At 34.1% G+C, this 18256-nt stretch overlaps 2 protein-coding genes across 4 annotated transcripts; one reads left to right on the forward strand and one right to left on the reverse strand.

Moving 5' to 3' along the window:
- The first annotated feature begins 110 nt into the window (after positions 1 to 110).
- LOC105459377 (protein FAM117B-like) lies at positions 111 to 9177 on the forward strand. 3 transcript variants are annotated; one of them, XM_011705334.1, is made up of 9 exons: positions 111 to 350; positions 1468 to 1625; positions 1766 to 1866; positions 1957 to 2096; positions 2190 to 2356; positions 2734 to 2863; positions 3365 to 3445; positions 4530 to 4665; positions 4761 to 9177. In XM_011705334.1, exons 1-9 carry the CDS (start codon positions 113 to 115, stop codon positions 4942 to 4944), a joined length of 1335 nt encoding a protein of 444 aa, XP_011703636.1. In that variant the 5' UTR covers positions 111 to 112; the 3' UTR covers positions 4945 to 9177. The 3 variants fall into 3 exon arrangements, with proteins under 3 accessions (XP_011703636.1, XP_011703644.1, XP_011703652.1); XM_011705350.1 differs by lacking the exon at positions 111 to 350 and adding an exon at positions 462 to 567 and having other exon boundaries at positions 2178 to 2356; XM_011705342.1 differs by lacking the exon at positions 3365 to 3445 and having other exon boundaries at positions 2178 to 2356.
- Positions 9178 to 10354: 1177 nt separating this feature from the next.
- On the reverse strand, positions 10355 to 17052 carry LOC105459393 (sorting nexin-29). Its single transcript, XM_011705363.1, has 12 exons — positions 16704 to 17052; positions 15239 to 15483; positions 14611 to 14912; positions 14400 to 14522; positions 13812 to 14061; positions 13604 to 13733; positions 12620 to 12861; positions 12078 to 12290; positions 11481 to 11637; positions 11256 to 11396; positions 11027 to 11166; positions 10355 to 10686 (listed from the first exon to the last, which is right to left on the reverse strand). The coding sequence occupies exons 1-12, from the start codon at positions 16704 to 16706 to the stop codon at positions 10602 to 10604; spliced, it is 2031 nt and encodes a 676-aa protein (XP_011703665.1). The 5' UTR covers positions 16707 to 17052; the 3' UTR covers positions 10355 to 10601.
- Positions 17053 to 18256: the final 1204 nt, after the last annotated feature.

Consider the following 18256-nt stretch of genomic DNA (forward strand, 5'->3'; position numbering starts at 1 on the left):
GCCGTCGCTGCCGCCACCGCCACCGCTACCGCCGCCGCCGCCGCCGCCGCCGCCGCCGCCGCCGCCGTCGTCGTCGCTGCCACCGCCGCCGCTCCGCGAAAGTGAGGGGAAGATGTCGAGCTCGCAGCGTATGCGAAAGTCCTCGCCATGCTCGAAGCAGGGCCCGATGCGCGCCACCCTGCCCGTGAGCTCGCTCATGAGGCAGGGTCGGCAGAGCAGCAGTCTTCGCAAGAGCAACAGCAACAGTCCCACCGTCTCGCCGACGAACGCGGCCGTCTGGCGGGCGCGCATCTCGCCGGAGACGTCGTCTTCCTCGGGACAGCGGAGCCCCGGATCCCTGTCCTACAAAGGTACGAGATTCCCCCTCCCCCCTCTCCCGTTCCTCCTGCCCCCTTCCCACCCCCACCCCACCACCCCCCTGTCTTCCGCGGGCCTGTTCTTTGTGCTCGTGGAGCACGTTTTACTCGAGGAACACGTATTCGCGCGCGTGACCCCTCGAGCACGCTGGGAGTCGTTTATCGCTGGGACGAGCGATGATGACTCCGAAGCTCGAAGGGACCACTTACGGTACTTGTCACTTGTTTTTCGAAAAGTATATGTATAATCACTGGAGATTCTGGTCCAGCGAAGAGGTATGCATAAATTGTGGAGTGCTCTGTGCAAAGTTAATATTTGTTAAACGAGCATTTTTTTTTTTTCCTAAGAATGCGTCTTGCGTTACCACTCGGTCCAAGGTACGTAAGCTGTTTATTGCGTTTATATACCGCAAGTGGGAGATGTTTTGTCGGATAGAAATACCTCGGAGCCTCAAATTGTTTACAATTTGACACAAGGTTCTCTCCTTTTCATTATTTGCAATGCAGAATAGAAAAATGAAAAAAGAAGAGAATGGCTTGTAAGCCGCGTTTATGACTTAGGAGCACAAAAGTTTTCTATATTTTCTTTATTATTGTTGAACTCAATTTACAAAATGAAGAAAATGTTTTTTTTTTCATACATTGAATTCCATATTTGTTTATTTGTTATTTGGTAAGTATCTAATTTTTTATTTTTATTAATATGCATTTACTATATCATAACATATGTTTATAACTCCGTGCAGTTTATAGATTATGTTTTGATTTCTCTCAATTGTACACATTTCTCAGTTATTTTGAAGAATAAAAACTGTTGAGAAACCCAAGTAATTTATTTCTGCATTGCCGCATACTAATCGCAATTACAGTAACCGAAGAGACATTTTTAGTTCGGTTACACTATGTACTTATTTGTTATTTTTATGTCTATGTTTTCTTATTATTTTATTTTGCAAATACACTTTTTAGTTGTTCCAGCAACCGAAAATAATGCTTATAGTTCGGTCTGGTGCATATGTGTATACATATCTTTAATCTTACAATTTACTAATTTCAGATTGGATCTCTAAGTTATCCTTCTTTCTTAATCGAATATTATTATATTTTACAGCCAAATCAAAAACACTGAGCGGCCGCTGTAGCGATAGCTTAAGTGGAAGCCAGAGCATTCGACGGACCGCATCTCTAGACACCATCTATCTGAAGGGACAATGGCCACGTGACTCCTATTATATGCATTCCAGTCTTCTGGTGGACAAATCTACTCAGGCAAGTAGATTTTGTTTCTAAAAACGTTTACACATAAAAATATTAACAATGCAATTGTTTGTGGTCACACAAAACTTATTTGGCATTCATTCACTTTGATTCATGTGTGTGTGTGTGTGTGTCTCTTATTTTTATTATAGACGGAAGAATGTTCCAATGAGCCAAGAAAAATGCATACTCGTCATCCCACAGAACAAGCTGTCACCGATGAGAAATTGGAGAAGAATTACTTCAGGCATCGGTATGTGTGTTCATATTGTTGCATCTTCTATTTGTTCTGTATGTTTATCGGAATATTGATACGATTTTTTTAAATGTATTTTTATTGCAGATTACAACGTACAAATAAGGAAGGTACTAGCAGTAGAGAGCGGACAGCGGCATTCGGGCTAATAATGCCAGGTGGCCCACCACTTCCTGGAGACCACTCAGTACTTTTGCCCAGTACAGTTGCTTCACAGACATCCATGCGTGAGTAATTTTCCGAAAGCTTATTGTTCTCTACGCAAGATTAAGCAATTAAATGATGACATGTGTTATCATTAATGCCAGTTATCTTTGTAGACAATCAATTTAGCTTGAGTACAAAAGCAAGTCCCATGAATATCCCGGTGAAACCAATAAGGCCTCCAATGCGTTCGTCTATCGAAGGACTCAATCAAGAAATTGAAGGACTCGTGCTCAAAAACACAGCCAATAATAGTGATGCAGACCATCCAGTAGAAGACAAGGTAACGTATAAAATTGGCTATTTTAATGAGATAGAACAAGAATTAATTTATCGTTACATTATTTGGAAAAGGACAGAAATCTTGCTTTTTTTATTCTTGCTTTTAAGAAAAATGCATTAAAATTATATTTTATTTTGAAGATTATTTTTGCATTGAATATTTGCATCTATAAGTGCGGTGTCTTTTATTTTGAATATTTGTACGTTTAGAAAAATGGACATTTACATCATTGATTATTGCAAAATATTTTGTGCGATAAAATAAAAGTTTCAAATCTACACATTTTTCGCGAAACGGAATTTTTCCTTGCGTTCTTTTTTATTTTTTCTTTTATATGTGAGATTCCAATGATAAGCATGAAATTTTTCTGTCTTCAGTATGCACGGTATCGCGAGCAAATCACACCCGAAGGACATCGCGCCCCTCTAGCAGACTTATTGCGGGCTACTCGGAGTGTCAACACACAAACACCGGCTACCGATCTTCCCTCCAGTTCTTATTCTTCAGGTAAATTACGTGATGACGTCTTTGTGCTTAATTAATTTCCAGGTATACACGGTGATTGCGTACAATTACGATGATTGTTACAAATTACAAAAAAGATTTGCAACTAATGGTATAATGAGCTCTTCAAAAGATAATTGAGTAACAGCTAAAAAAAAATCAGGCTATTTTAAGATTAAATATTTACTCTATATACGTAAAGTGGATCTCTTAACGATAATGGGAAAAGGATGAGTTTACATAAAAAAAGATAAATGTGAAACATAGAATAAAATTTCTTTATGCAAAAATTTGTTTAAAGAAACGCGTAAAATTTATATCGTGTAATAAAATTTTATTCTGTTTTTAAATTAATTTTTGTGTGTGTATATGATGATACTTTTCCAATTGTCGCTAATCAAGCGATTATAGCCAGTTTGTATACACATGTTACATGTATTCTTTCTGGCTAAATGCAACAATATAAATAACACACTAACTAAAGGTGTGTGCCTGTTGAGACAGGCCCTCCATCTAGGAATTCTGAGTCTCCGCTGATTCCTGGTGTTATGGATGCATCCCGTCCACCTAGCGATCTCTTACAAGGTTGGAGCACATTTGCGGAAAGATTTGATTTTTCGTTTTCACAGATCTCATTTAACAAATTTGTTTGTCTTTCCCTCGATTTGTGGTTATTGATATTACACACTCTGAATGACCTATATTTATCTACATATGTGTATAAATATATATTATATATATACACATTTTATATATGTGTATATATATATGTATATATATAAAAATAAATATAATTATATTTTTGCTAAAATCTATTAAAAATATCCGTTTTATATGCATGGTGTTATCTATTTCTAAAAGTTGGCCATCGAGTTATACGTAAAATTTAAATCTTGTAGAATTTAATCCTATAAAAAAAAAAACATTTTATTTACAAACAAATTTGTAGTCATGATTTTTACAATCATATTAATTTCGATTACGATCGAATTTCTATTCAAGATTTTATTAATTTTTTTTACCATCAATAACATGCATATCATTAGATGGCACAGTTTATAATAATACACAATAGGTAAACCAGATATTTTTAAACAAAATCATTTAAAAAAAGCACATACCTGAAATTAGTTGCATGATTTACTGTTATTTATGAATGTTTTGTATACTTATTTATTCTTTATAATCAGATATTTCCTTTGTAGTTGTAAATCTTACTATCAACATAAACGTACATATTACATACTACATGCAAATTTGAAGAGGAACATTACACGATAATTGCGATTTTAATTTAATATATTTTCGAACAGATACTAATATTTATTTTATTTTTTTTTTAGCACCATGAGAAAGCAAGAATATTAAATCAAATTAATGTCTAATATATGTGCACACGTTTTCTTCCTTTTTATTTTTATTAAATGTAGCATGTATGAAGAGATAATTTATCTATTTATTTTTATTATAAAATGAACGTACACAAAGACAACTTGTTTTACATAAATCTATTCCTACTCTTTATACACATACATGAGCAAGTAATCATTATTGAAATAGTGAGTGGCATGAATTTTTGTTACATATTTTTTGACCAACATAAAAAACACGCTCTACGAGTTACGTTTCCTACGATGATATGATTTGAACGCTCTTCTTTGATTTGTAGGTGGAAGCCGTGGTTCAACTCCTGAACAAGATAGAGAAGGACGTCTCGGCACTTCTCCTCACATTAACAGGTTCCTCGCGAGGGAACCGCCCGATGGCTGTGAGAAAGTCAACCTCAAATTTGTGGAAGATGCGAGGTAATGCAGAGATAACTCTTTGCCTACGATATCATCTTCTACAGAGTAAACAACGATTTGAATAACGATTTTTTTTAATGTTTTCATGTGCATAGGCGGCCCATGATAGATTTGAGCAAACTAGACTATTGCCCAAAGCCGTGCGTTCCAGCATTCCAGTTGAAACCCAGCTTGGGATCAGCGTTCCTGCCATTGCAACAGCCGGCCAGTCCGACAATGGTCGCCAGTGCATCACCCTCCGCGCATACAACACCGACCACACCTCCTCCAAATCCATAGTCCCACTCTTTACCTTGCGGTGTTACACTTATAAGCTCGATTAGTATATATACATATATATATTTTTTTTTAACGACCTTGTGGGTAGAAAGTGATTTACTTCGAGATAAAGGCATATAACGACAAAGAAAAGTTACCGAACAAAAGAAAAAAAACAGAACAGCCTGTTCCCAGTGCGCCCCGTGCGAAACATCGTGCGGACATCGTGGATTGTGTAATTAAAAAAGAAGTTGCAGATGCATCGATAAAAGAAAGAGAAGAGTATTGGAAGGCATTCGAGCTCCGTTATGATGGTCGAAACAATAATAAAATACGAGGAACAATAATTTGTGATAACTAAAAGAAAAAAAGAAACAAAAAAGAAAAGAAACGACAAAAGGTTTAGGAATGAACATTGTGTTCTACAGGGAAAAAAGACTAATGAAATTGTGTATTCTAAATTTAGTGCTAAAATGTGCTAAAAACGACTTTAGTTTTGTATACACGAAATAAATATTCAAGATGAGAAAAGGTATTAAATTTCATTGTTGGAATAAACAAAATTCTACGAAAAATACAAGGAAGAGAGCACACGTGTTCACAATATATATATATGCATATGTACGCATATGTATATATACATTGCTGCTTGTCTCTATGTTTTATTAGATCTTCATTGCTTTGAAGTAACTCAATTACATGATGACAGAGATGAATCACTTGTTAGAATTTTGTATCGTTTTGTATTATTACTTGTATGCTAAAAATATTCTCAAACTATTATTGTACAAGGAGCTAAAAAAATAATGTATCCCTCTGTGTGTATGCGTGCGTGCGCGTGTCTTTGTTCTTATAGAAGTGGCTTTACGAAAACCGAGATTGTTTTCGAGATATGAGATAGATACGAGCGATCGCGACTGTCGTGAAAATTTGGAGCTGCATATAAATACGTTCATGGAATTTATTTTTGACAAACATAATTAAGTAAACTCCAAATTTTGAAACATATTGAAATTGAAAATTCAATATTTGGAAGTATTTCACTTTATATTTGAAATTAATAATGTTTCATTCTTCTATTCTATCTTGTGACAATACAATATAATTACAAATGCTTTTGATTTATCCTACAACATTAAATTACAATCTGAATTTGTACAATCAATACAACATACAGTAACAGATTGATGAATGTATGATAGAACGAAACATAAGAATGAATATGTACTGATGGAAACGACGAGTGATAATAGTATAAATATTGACTGACGACATGTGCTTTCGCTATGGTATCAGGTGTGAGTGAAAACGGGTCCCTAATCTGGCACGGAAGATAGGTGTGCGTGTATTTGTATAGATGTGGATGACTATGCTGAAAACATATAACCCACGTCCTATACAAACGATCGTATGCGTGTGTTGTAATATCGAAATCCTGATTAAGCCATTCACACGAATAACTTTGAATAGGGATCGATTAACAAAACAATTTCAGTAGTAAAGTATTTGCTCAAACGCAGTCCGATTATCAGTTTTTGTTATATCTAACTTTACATTATATTAGATTAAATAATTAGTCATTCAGGTAGAAAAGGAAACGGTTGCTTTCCGTTTGTTGCTTCAATTGTTGTTGAACATTTATCGCATTATTAACAGAAATTTAAAAAAAGAATAGATTATTACATGAGATATAAACGTGAGAGAAAAAGAAGTTGAAAGTTATTCGTGGGACGGGTTAAATTATTGTTTAGTATACGCAGACATAGCCACTCAAGAAGTTCAAGTTCATTTTTTTTTGCTTTCTAATACGAAAAGTTTTTGCATACGGTTTTTATAGTTACTGTCTGTCGGAAAATAAGAATCTTGATAGAGTGTAAAGTCAAGAGCAGAGAGAAGGAACGGTTTTTTAAATACGATAGTAATATACTTTCTAATAATGTAATGTATATCTAGCTACAACAGTGAAGGAAAAAGAAAAAGAAATGTTAACACATAAGTACCTGGCACACTGGTCTATGCTCTCTCTTATCCAGCTCACTAGGAAGTTCATGCCTTAGAATGCGTGGTAAGGTGTGCTACATAGACAGGAAGGTTAATCAGAGAGTCAGGATACACAAAAAAAATGCACTGGCTAGTTGAAGTGTAATACAATACAAAGATACTGTAGTATTTACTAGTTTTTAAGGAGAACTTCGTTTTTATTTATTTTGCTACAGATCTAACGACACCACCTCGTATCACCACTTTGTCGTAACTAATCTGACAATGAGTGTGAAGCAACTTTTGAAGGAAAAAAAAAAGGAAGGCGTATTCAAATTACGTACTTCAGTCTGCGCTTCGCACCACGAACGGAGAATGATTCCGACGTAACACGATAATGTATAATTAACGTTAATGAATAAAATGAAAGAACAGGTTTTCGTACTTTTTAATAATGAGCAGTAGATGAAAAAGTGAAGTGATTTCAGCGAACGCTAGCCTCGTTATTTTCACCGTACACTCTATCGAAAAAGGCTCCACTCTTTAACCTTCGTGTACTTGCATAATGTGTTATCATTATTGTTAGCTTTTGTTGTCAATTCCGTAAGCAGAGTAACGCGTAATGAAGACTGCTGGAACTGAGAATATTACCTGTTATTCGGATAAAAAGAAAAAGAATCTAAAGTTAAATAAATTAGGCTCAAATCATACCGATTACCTATGAGAACGAGTATAAATGTATACTCTTGTAATTTATTAAATAATCTCTTTACGTCACTATTGTTCGGTACATTCTCTCTACATATCTAAATCTGAGCAGGCTTCAGAAACGGCAAAACGATTATGTCAATTAAAAGTTCATTTAACCCTAGGACAGTCTACAGATGTATCGTTGCAGTATTTTGCACAAAAAAAAAGAACGAAGATGATTGTTATATTGTAATTTGTAAGATGCTCAGAATTATACAAACTTTTCACTACATAAAAACATGTATGTTGTATAAAATATCTTAAAAAAAAGTTTTATATACCTGCTGAAATTAAATGCAACTTTTATTCACTGTTTTATAATAAATATGTAAAACATTATTTATTGTTTTTTTTTTTTACTCTACGAGGACTACTGTCCTGACTTATGTGCGTAAATACAATATATGTCTTATAAAACTTTTCGATGTACCGAGCAATGTATTTGTACTAATTGAATAGTGCATATATATTTGCTAAAATGATTGAAGTTAGTTTGACATTTTCAGTTGAAAATAACAAAGCTTATATGTGAATGAACACTTTATTTTATTCTTTAACATTTATATACGTTATATCGACATGATTAACGTAATCACATTGATTTGTTTTTTTGATAAACGTTACGTTTATCACATGATTTGTGTAATTTCGCCGACTTGATTTTATAAATACGAACATATTTGAATTTTTAATATTAACATATATATATATATATAATCGTTTGTCTTATAATCTTAGTTGTGACACTCGATAGAGGCATTCTCAATCTAGAAGAGTATCTTACAATGCTACTTATATTATACACTATTGCTTTTTATTCTATCTCGTCGATTGAACGGTGTTGGAATTCGTTTAGTTTCTAGCTGGTCCTAGGGCTAAATCAAAATTAGTCAGTGAAGAGAAATAGAGCATGTAAATAATAAGTTAACGCTTCTTGTACTAACCATTTCTGATACAGAACATAGTGATACATATTTTCGCAAAATTAAATGAAAAGTTGATTGATGAAGCAACGACAGCACGTTGGTCAATGTGTACATATTGTGTATACACATATAAATGTGTACATATACAAAAATAATTTCATATGCTCATATTTTCGCAATAATTACTTATCACTTAATAACTCATTCTTTTCGCTTACAAGATGTTCCAGAATCGGTATATATATTTTTGAAATACTATGGTAATTGGTGCTAAATAATAATTTTACTTTCACATTTTCACATTAAGAAGAAAATTTATTTAAATTTTTAACAAGAAACTATGATATATATTATTCTGGAACAATCTGTTAATTCTTGTTCGTTATCACGATTTATTGACTTATAGTCTTGCAAATAAATTTTAATATTACGATACTACTTCATCCGATATAATATACTTTATTAAATGTCTCTTTTCGCAATTTTAATAAAATTTCAATATATTCTCGATCAATTATCACAAATGTATATTCAGGAATTGTATAAAAATATAGAAACAAAGTTAGCATATTGCGAATATTAGATAAAACTTTGTGCTTTTTAATATCTATATTGAGTACCTTAGTAAGTTACATGATTAATTTGAAATTAAAATTTGTTTAATTCTAACATTTTTAATAGCTATATGAGAAAAATGACATGGATGATTTAATAATGATGCTTTTGATGAATATGATTATTGTAACCCTGCGATTGTGATGTAATGTAATTTAAGCTCATGATATTTCGTTTGGCCATTAAGATAAACACATCGACTGTTGCGTGATGGCTTCACAAAATGATATATAATTATTAATTATTACTGATCTTTATTCGTCGATCATAGAGAAAAAAAGAAAAGCGTTAATAATAATAAGTAATTTGTAACTCGGAGCGTACCATGCCATTAAGGAAGAAAGAACTTCTCTCAATATGGAAAGGTGAGCACAGCCAAAGTGTTGCCTAGTACAAATATATTGTAAAAAAAATGGATTGTTGTTTAAATGAGCCGAAAGTGCTACTTGCGTTTTGCGCAGATTTATTTCGAGATACACTTATTGATATCCTTGATCTCATGAGTCCTCTTATTATCTTACCTCTCCATAGTGAGAATATCTTGTGTAAGTTGTTAAAATTCATGTTTTTACATGCGCGATTAGTTGTACTCTGATTTACCGGCATAATATTATATGTACTTATTCCGATAACAATATGCACCTTTATTTTTGTCATAAAGGATAAATGGAAAAATGTACCTTTTTATATTACTATTAAGACGCCTTACGTAAATAAACTTTTTAGAAAACGATTCTTGTAATTCGATACGTATACTTTGTTATAACAATTCATTTAATCTTTTTTAATCGTACAAATAATTTCACATTATTTATTACTTATTCCTTTCGTTCTTATTGGAAAAAACGATTATGATATATATCTGAATAAATTCATATTCAATCAACTAGTATATATATATATATATTTTTTTAAATCGCTTTTAAAATATTTTATACGTAAATTCAAATTTATGTTTGAGCAAACATAATTTATTATTTTATACTTTACATCTAATTATATCCAATTATATAGTGGGTTCCATAAATCAAATATTACTGATATTGCGTTGGACTTAACAAAAATAACGTAATTTATTATTTTTAAACTTTTTTCTGTAATTGATAGGATTTCAGATTGGGATAAATTTTTTTTAGTAAAATATTAAAAAAATAGAAATCTTATCTGCATAGAAAAGACCAGCTTTTAATCTTTTTTTTTGCTACATATTAACCTTATACACATGCTGGGACATCATATATAGTCACGCATGTGTAGATATATTCTTATTTACATAAATACACGCAACGATGCTTATTTACTTAATTGTCAACAGTGTATATTGTATATAACAAGATACTTGTCTGACGCAATTAAATTAAGATTTCTGTTTCATTATGTACAAATTGTCTATAAAAATTGTCATGATTATAAACCCATATATTGAGGGGAGGAAGAGAAAGTATTTCTTGCGGAATTATTCTTCCTCGATTCCTCAGCATTAGGATTATCACTGAAAATAGAAACTGATGGTGATATTTTGGCAAAAATATAAAACAAAATATAAAAATGTTGAAAAAGATGATCTTTTAGAGGGTAGAATTTTGATAATCTGAATCACGATTCGTCTTTGCATTAAAAGTTACAAATTCTGATATATATCATTTTTCAGATAAACGCGAATCACATACTTAATTATACTTAGCGCTAAATATAAATCGTTATACTTAGCGCTAGATTTGCGTGGATATATATCCACGTGTTGACAGTGTTGTCCAGTAGATGAATTATTCGTGTCACTATTGGACAGCACTGATTTATTGAAAGTAATTCTTGTAGATTGAGTAAATTACCCAAAGAAAGGCATCAGAGACACGAGCGTCTGCCTGGTTGGCCTACATGCAAATACAGGTGAACACTGCGCTACGCGTCCGACGATACGTCGTAACCATTGCTGCAGCTTTTGCCGTCGTTCTTCCACAAATTTCGCATCCTAAAAATCATTAATAATCACTTGCTACATTTAAAATATTTTTGCTATCATATTAGGAGTTTATACTTTGACATATTTCGACAGCTTACCTTATTTCCTATCGTTTTCTTCGGTGGAAATTCGAAAGTTGTGACAATAGTGTCGTGTTTTTTTAGCTCTCTGTAAAGTGCATAAAATTGAGCATACCGCCGGTAAATATTCCACTCTATGTCTCTTATGCGTACGTAGATCTGTTTAACACAATGAATATACAAATAAATTAAGGAATCATTTTGGTGAAAAGACTTTAATACGAACACGAAAGACGATCATACTTGATAAACGTGATGGATGTCAGATGATTGTCCTGTAAGAAATGCCGATGGAATCCATATATGAATAAGACACGGTGGCTCCGCAGGTATATCGTCCTCATTTAACGGTCCTCGGAGACACTCCAATTCCGTTTGCAGCATCTTTACTAATCTATCCCTGTACAAAATTTGAATAGAATAGACATCACGAATTTTCATGTGTGACTTTGCATGCTTAATACTAGAATCCCTCTAGTAAGAGTGATCTTCTGGTAACAGATAGACTAGGTCTGTCCAAATCTCGGTTCGCGAGCTGAAACGCTATCACTTCTACTTCGTCTCGAGCGAGCGAGACGGAGAGTAAATAAACAAGGACGCCAGAGCTACGAATCCAAACAAAGCTCTAGCGCCTGTCCTTGTTTATTTACTCTCTGTTTCACTCGCTCGAGACGATGTAGAGTTGGTAACGTTTCAACTCGCGAGCCGAGATTTGGACAGGCCTGAGATAGATAAGACAGCTCGAGTGCCACAGGAGCGGCCAAAGCTAAATGTTGAGCACAGATCAATCTCGGCATCAATTAATAATATCCGGCTAGAGGAATTCTACTTAATACATACCTATTTGTCAATTGCATCGTCAATCTAGCATTAAATTCCATTAACTCAGCATGCATATCTGCGACTTGTATTAACTTTTCTTCGTATTGTCGCGCCTCATTGTGATAGTCCAACGATGGCTCTTCCTCGGACACCGTGGAATTGGAATCTCGTCTTAACATCTGAACAGCGGTGACATACTTACGCAATTGCTGCCGTAAGAGTTCATTTTCTCTGCATAATTAGAAGCAAGCCAAAATAAATTATACTATGTATTAATATCTACCTACAAACAGAATGAATCACATAACTCAATTTTGATTACATTTTTCTTCTTTTGTTTGATAAATTAATATTTAAATTTAAATAAGTCTACTAATTATAATGTTTTCATTAATTTCTCTCTTTCTCTCTCTTTAAATCAATATCTTTATTACGGAAATAATTAGGATAAAATTAAATTATATGATTCACTCTGCATATATGTATACATAGGTACATATATGTTATTTATCAACAAAATAATTGCTGATAAATTAATCACATTAAACAATCATAATTACCTGTTCAATGTTTGCAACTGTAATTCATGTCTTTCCAAATAATGTTGATGTTGCCTCTGGAAACGAGCTAATTGCAATCTGCTTGTTATAGCATCTTCCCTAGCTTGTTCCAGCACTTCCGTCATAGCTAAAAGCCTCACGCGTAATGTATCTACATCTAAATTCTCGGGATCTATATGAAAATCTAAACCAACTAATGGTTCTGTTGCCTCCAGTGCAGGTTCTGTTACTTCTGATGAATCCTAAATGGAGATAATTAAAAAAATATATACTCCTGTATGTTTTATCTTAACTGTCTTACTGCTAATATTTTGATATTAATAAATATTTACAATATATTGACAAATCTGCTTCAACTGTCAAATGTTTATAATAACAGGGTGAGTACTCAAATTTTGTAAAAGAATTCCCTAAAAATTCCGAGATGTTCCAGGAATTTTATTCAAAATTCCAGGTAAGATTAGAGAATTTCTCAATATAGCTTTAAAATAAACTATGCACTAAGAATTCTAATAACGTACAGAACTTGATACATGAAACAATTTAATCTTCTCATATGTACAACAGTTACATCTCCATACAAAATTTTTCGAACATAATTTTGTATGGAGATGTAACTACATATGAAGATTAAATTGTTTCACACCAAGTTCTGCGTTATTAGACTCTTAATGCCTGATTTATTATTTCCGGATTATCGATTTTAGATTGAAGTCTTCATATAGTATGTCAATTTTAAAATAAATTAACTTTCAATATCAGGGGCCTTCGATATGGGGCCACGTTTATTTTCTAAAGGGATAAAGTTAAATTTTAAAAATTCAAAAAATTTTGAGTATCAGTAAAATTCCATGAAAATCTATAATTTTCAAGGGCAAAAATGAAATTTCAGGTTTTCCCGGTTTTTTCCGATAATAACCACCCTGACTAATAAAAAATGTAATTAAATACGTTTGTTAAAATTAGTTAAAAATGGAAACTTACGTCTAAGTAATTTGGCAGAGTAACTAACATATCATCTAACGTTTGATCAAGTGATGAAACAGGTACAAGGCCGCCCAAATTTCCGGTATCCATTACAGGGGTTAATATTTTCTCTTCTTCAAGAGACTCACTGTAAATATTTAAAAAAGATTTAAAAAAATCATATTTTGTATCTATTATAACATTAGTTATTGTGAAAGGTATCTACCATTGTTCCCAGTCCGGAAGTTTTGTATTGATCGCTGCAGTGTCATTGGAATCTACTTGAGGTTGACAATCTGATAAACATGGGGAAGTGGAATCTTTAGTTGGCGTTATCGCAGGAGAACTAGAGCATGTTGGTGGTGCGCTAATAGAAGTTGTAGTCTCTTTGCGTTCTTCTTCCTCATTGTCATCAAAAGAAATTATACGAGTTTGTACTTTCTTTTTCCGCTTTTCTTGTTCAGACGGAAGAGATTCTATTTAAAACAATTAACATAATAATTAGTAACTTAATAACAATTGCAATAATTTAAAAATTTTTTCTTTTAGATAAGAAGCTAAACTTTGCATTTAAATTTTGTTTTAAATAAATAAATACAAATCTAAAATTCTTAATTAAAAATTTGGAGATTATATTTTTAAACAATAAATAATAAATCAATAAATAATTATTTTAATCAATAAAACTTATTTTAAGACGTTATATATATAATCATTATAAAAATGTTATAAATAAAATAGTTTTGAGTTTTGTAATTTTTAACGTATATGAGAAATATTTTACCTCATTTTAATATCTATATTTAGTACACACCTGGTATTACTGTAGAAATAATTGGCTCTGATTGCGCGTATCTATTTCTGTCTATTTCTTTTCCATTTAGGTCATCAAGTTCCTCATTGTCTGTTCTTATTGCAAACAAAATTGTACCGAGACCTAATATGTACACATGCGTGTAGAATAAGATTAACTAAATATTTTTCAATAGAGATTCAGTAAAAAAAAAGTATTTAAAAATAAGTACCTGCAGCTACATTAGGTAACACAGAACTCTTTTCCTGATCAAGTAAAAAGGCCCATTCCTCGTAAAAAGGAGAAAGTGTGTTAGGATTTATGATAGAATGTAAGTGCCGTTCCAGAGACCTTTCATTCAAGACAGCCCTCAGCCATGCTCTGCCACGGCCATAATCCGTTTGAACCTTTCTCAACATACTAAAACGTTCCTGCTCGTGCCAAGTAAGTTGATCCTTTATGCATGGCCAGAATGCTATATCCACTACATTGCCAGGTCTTGTATTACCACCAGAAACCAAATCAGATACATGTCTATAAAACAAATATAAACAAAAATATTTCTGTTAATGTAATACAAATATCTTTTCTTATCATCTATTCCAATTTAAAATAATTACAATTATTTGTATTTAAATTTATTCATTATAATTCATTGAATTTAAATTTATTCACACGCATGCTAGAAATTAAAATCACAATAGAAAAATGTCATCCATGTGTTTATCATCTTGCTGATGAATCATGTGGTAGATAAAGCAATGTGATCTGTTTCATGACCTTGTATATAAATCATGCAGAGAAAATGACAGAAAGAGGATAAATACATATAAATCGCATTATTATATTATAAACATTACCTGAATGCTGAATTGATTTTTTCTATATAATTTGTCTTCAGTCCATGACTAAAAATCAATTCAAATATATGGCAGAGCCTCGCTACACACACTTCTGATTCTGTGGCTAATTCTGCACGTCCGCCAAATCTGACATGACATTCTTTTGCAGACACTAATAGGTCTTCCAATAATTTTTCTTTTTCAGCCGCATGATCGACCACATTATGTGTATTCGGCACTATCGCTGACATAATACGCAAAGCCTAAGATAAATAAATATTTTAAGAAAATAGATTAAAATCAACAGAAATTCATGAAGAATTTTAATATTTCTTCTTAATATTAATATATTTATATTAATATTTTAATATTTTTATTATTCATTTATTTAATTTTATTATAAATCTTATTATTTTTTCTCGAGTTTGTTGTATTTTTTTAATTAATAATATAGAAGAGTGTCATTATTATAAGTTATACAAAATCTATATTAAAACTATTTTTTAATAATTGTATACATATTTCAGATATCTATATTAGATATTTCAATATCAGATATTTATAGAGCAATTTTAATAAAATTTTTCAATTTTATTAGAATTCTCCCTGAAATTTATTCTAAATTTTATATATTATCAATAACATAAAAATTATTTCATATTTAAATAATAAATATCATATGTATTCCATATTTAAATAAACATCTTTCAGTTTGATTGCATTTCTTAATTATTTAAATATTGCACAAGTTATATTTAAAAACTAAAGGAAAAAATTAATTTTTTTATAACCTAATTTAAAAAAGTTTCGCGTTTAACGATTTTACTTTTCTAAACAAAAAAAAATTACATTTTATAAATACATACAAACATATGTATACAGAAACTCAATTATACAGACAACAAAAAAAAAAGAAAATATGTCAGAGAAATCAAATTATGAAAAAACAATCATAATATTATTATAGTATTTATATGTATTTCTAAACGCTGCATCAAACACAACTATCCAACTCATTCGCATATAACAGCAATTAGTAAGTTGAAAAAAAATCGTGCGTCTTGGCACAAAAAAAAACCAAGTACGTCAAGCGTTATTGCGTTATTTTCTTGTAAGTCATTAAGGCTAAGAGAATCCATATAAGTATATTCCTGGCGAATTGGCAATTGGGATCTGCACGCAACGTACCCACGCGAAACATGGAAAACCTGCCATAAAGAAATTTGTAAAACTCGCTTTGTAAGCTCGGATGATGAATTGCGGACCGAAGAGCTATTCGGACCGAAAACGCGAGTTTCTCCAGATTTCTCCCGGATACTTCGATGATATATCTCTGATCGCTCCGACGCCTACCCGATATCGTCGCGATAATCACCTCCCCGCGATTACGTATCGCGCCCAATCGCCCGCGGACGCTCGCGTCCGATATCAATGGCACATGATATCGGGGAGGGAAACAAAGGGGGACCCTGAGCGAGCTTACCATTTAAGCGACGCAGTGAGGGATCACCGCCACGATTTGCTCTCACAAACGGGAGATCCGTCAACGTTCATCGACGACTGTCCGCTCGACTCCGACGGCCGTCGTGTGCGCGGGAAACCCGCGGCGGACAGGGCAGTCGTCACTCCGGGGACACGACGATGTTGGTGCGCCGTCGTCGTCGCGTCATGACATTTCACACGGTAAATGTCCGTCAAGTCGCGCGATCACACGAGAGACACGACACGATTAGAGACGATCGCGAGAACTCGCGACACCAGGGGCGGAAGGGCGGAACTGACTCGCGCGTCCATCGCTGCCAATTGCAGCAACTGCTCCGTCGCTACACACACTTGTCAGCGGGAGGCATAAACGCGTCGGCGTAGATAGATGCGCCGCGAATCGAAGAGAGGGAGCGCGCACGAGCGGCGGTCGCACGCGCGACGCTGATTGGCCGAGACGGCGGGAGGGGGACGCGACGCCGATGGAACGCGACGTGCGCCTTTTGTATTCGAAAAAAATCAGTCTGCGCGATAATTGCCATAATCGCGGGTATATTGATAATTGACAATTCCAGAAACGGGATCTGCCCGTTCCATTCCCTATATGCGTTTTTGTGCTTCTAAAACACGAAATTTTACATAATATTTGAACGGAAAGAGGAGTAATGAAATTTCCGAGTGCATAAAGTGCGAACGGATCTGATTGATTCTGATTGATTCCACATCGAGAGACACGCGTTCAGGGCTGCGTTCAGAAACTTCGCCTATAGGTGCATCTAGATATCATTTTATCCGTATTTAACATTCGGTGAATAAGGACAAAAGGGTATATCGTGAATTTTTGAACGCAGCCCAGTAAGTACGGTCGATATCGATCCCGTGTTTGATCATATTTGATAGTTGATTTGTTAACCACCGATTTGCAGTTCGTATTTGACGGCTCAATTATCGAGACGTCTCTTAATTGTTTCGTGCGATTAATTTGATCGAAATCTGTCGTGCGAATAACCAGCAAAACGAAAGTCGTATTTTCGGATATTGTGTTCCGCGGACATTGCATCTATCTTAATATCGTAATTTATTCGCCTATGTTGCAATGCGAGACACGTGGCAATAATTGACCTAAAACGCGCGCATGTATTATTCATTGTCAATTTGTTCAAAGTGCCGGCCGGGATATCGAGCAAAAATGTAGCCAGGAGCAACAAGTGTAGCGTCGCGTCGCGACAACAGTCGCGTCGGTCGCCCCCGCTGCCGCGTGAAGTTGGCCGCTCAGTTTTTTCGACTTCCTTCCGGGTACGTCACGTCGTCCGAGATTCCGCTGATTCGCGTAGCGTCGCGATGTCGTGAGTGTTGAACGGATTACTTTTGCACGGTATTTCTCTATGCGCGGTCGTGTTTTCCGCGCGCGTTGTTCTTCCGCCGTGGCCCGTGATGAAATGAAGCGCGCGATCGGGACGGTGTAAAGTGCCGCGCGTTCGTGTGTTCAACAGTCGTTCTAGCTCGTGAGTGAACATTGCGTGAGTGCTACGAAGAGGCAGTGCAGTGGAAATA

This window comes from Wasmannia auropunctata, unplaced genomic scaffold (assembly GCF_000956235.1).
Source record: "Wasmannia auropunctata unplaced genomic scaffold, wasmannia.A_1.0 LD336101.1, whole genome shotgun sequence".
Taxonomy (NCBI): domain Eukaryota; kingdom Metazoa; phylum Arthropoda; class Insecta; order Hymenoptera; family Formicidae; genus Wasmannia; species Wasmannia auropunctata.

Coding starts and splice junctions, on each gene's coding strand:
- LOC105459377 (XM_011705334.1), top strand. CDS start 113: ATGTCGAGCTCGCAGCGTATGCGAAAGTCCTCGCCATGCTCGAAGCAG. Junction 1,867..1,956: donor AAGAATTACTTCAGGCATCG/GTATGTGTGTTC, acceptor TTTTTATTGCAG/ATTACAACGTACAAATAAGG. Junction 4,666..4,760: donor AAATTTGTGGAAGATGCGAG/GTAATGCAGAGA, acceptor TCATGTGCATAG/GCGGCCCATGATAGATTTGA.
- LOC105459393 (XM_011705363.1), bottom strand. Junction 13,734..13,811: donor CTTCCGGACTGGGAACAATG/GTAGATACCTTT, acceptor AAATATTTACAG/TGAGTCTCTTGAAGAAGAGA. Junction 11,638..12,077: donor ACGATGCAATTGACAAATAG/GTATGTATTAAG, acceptor AATTTTGTACAG/GGATAGATTAGTAAAGATGC.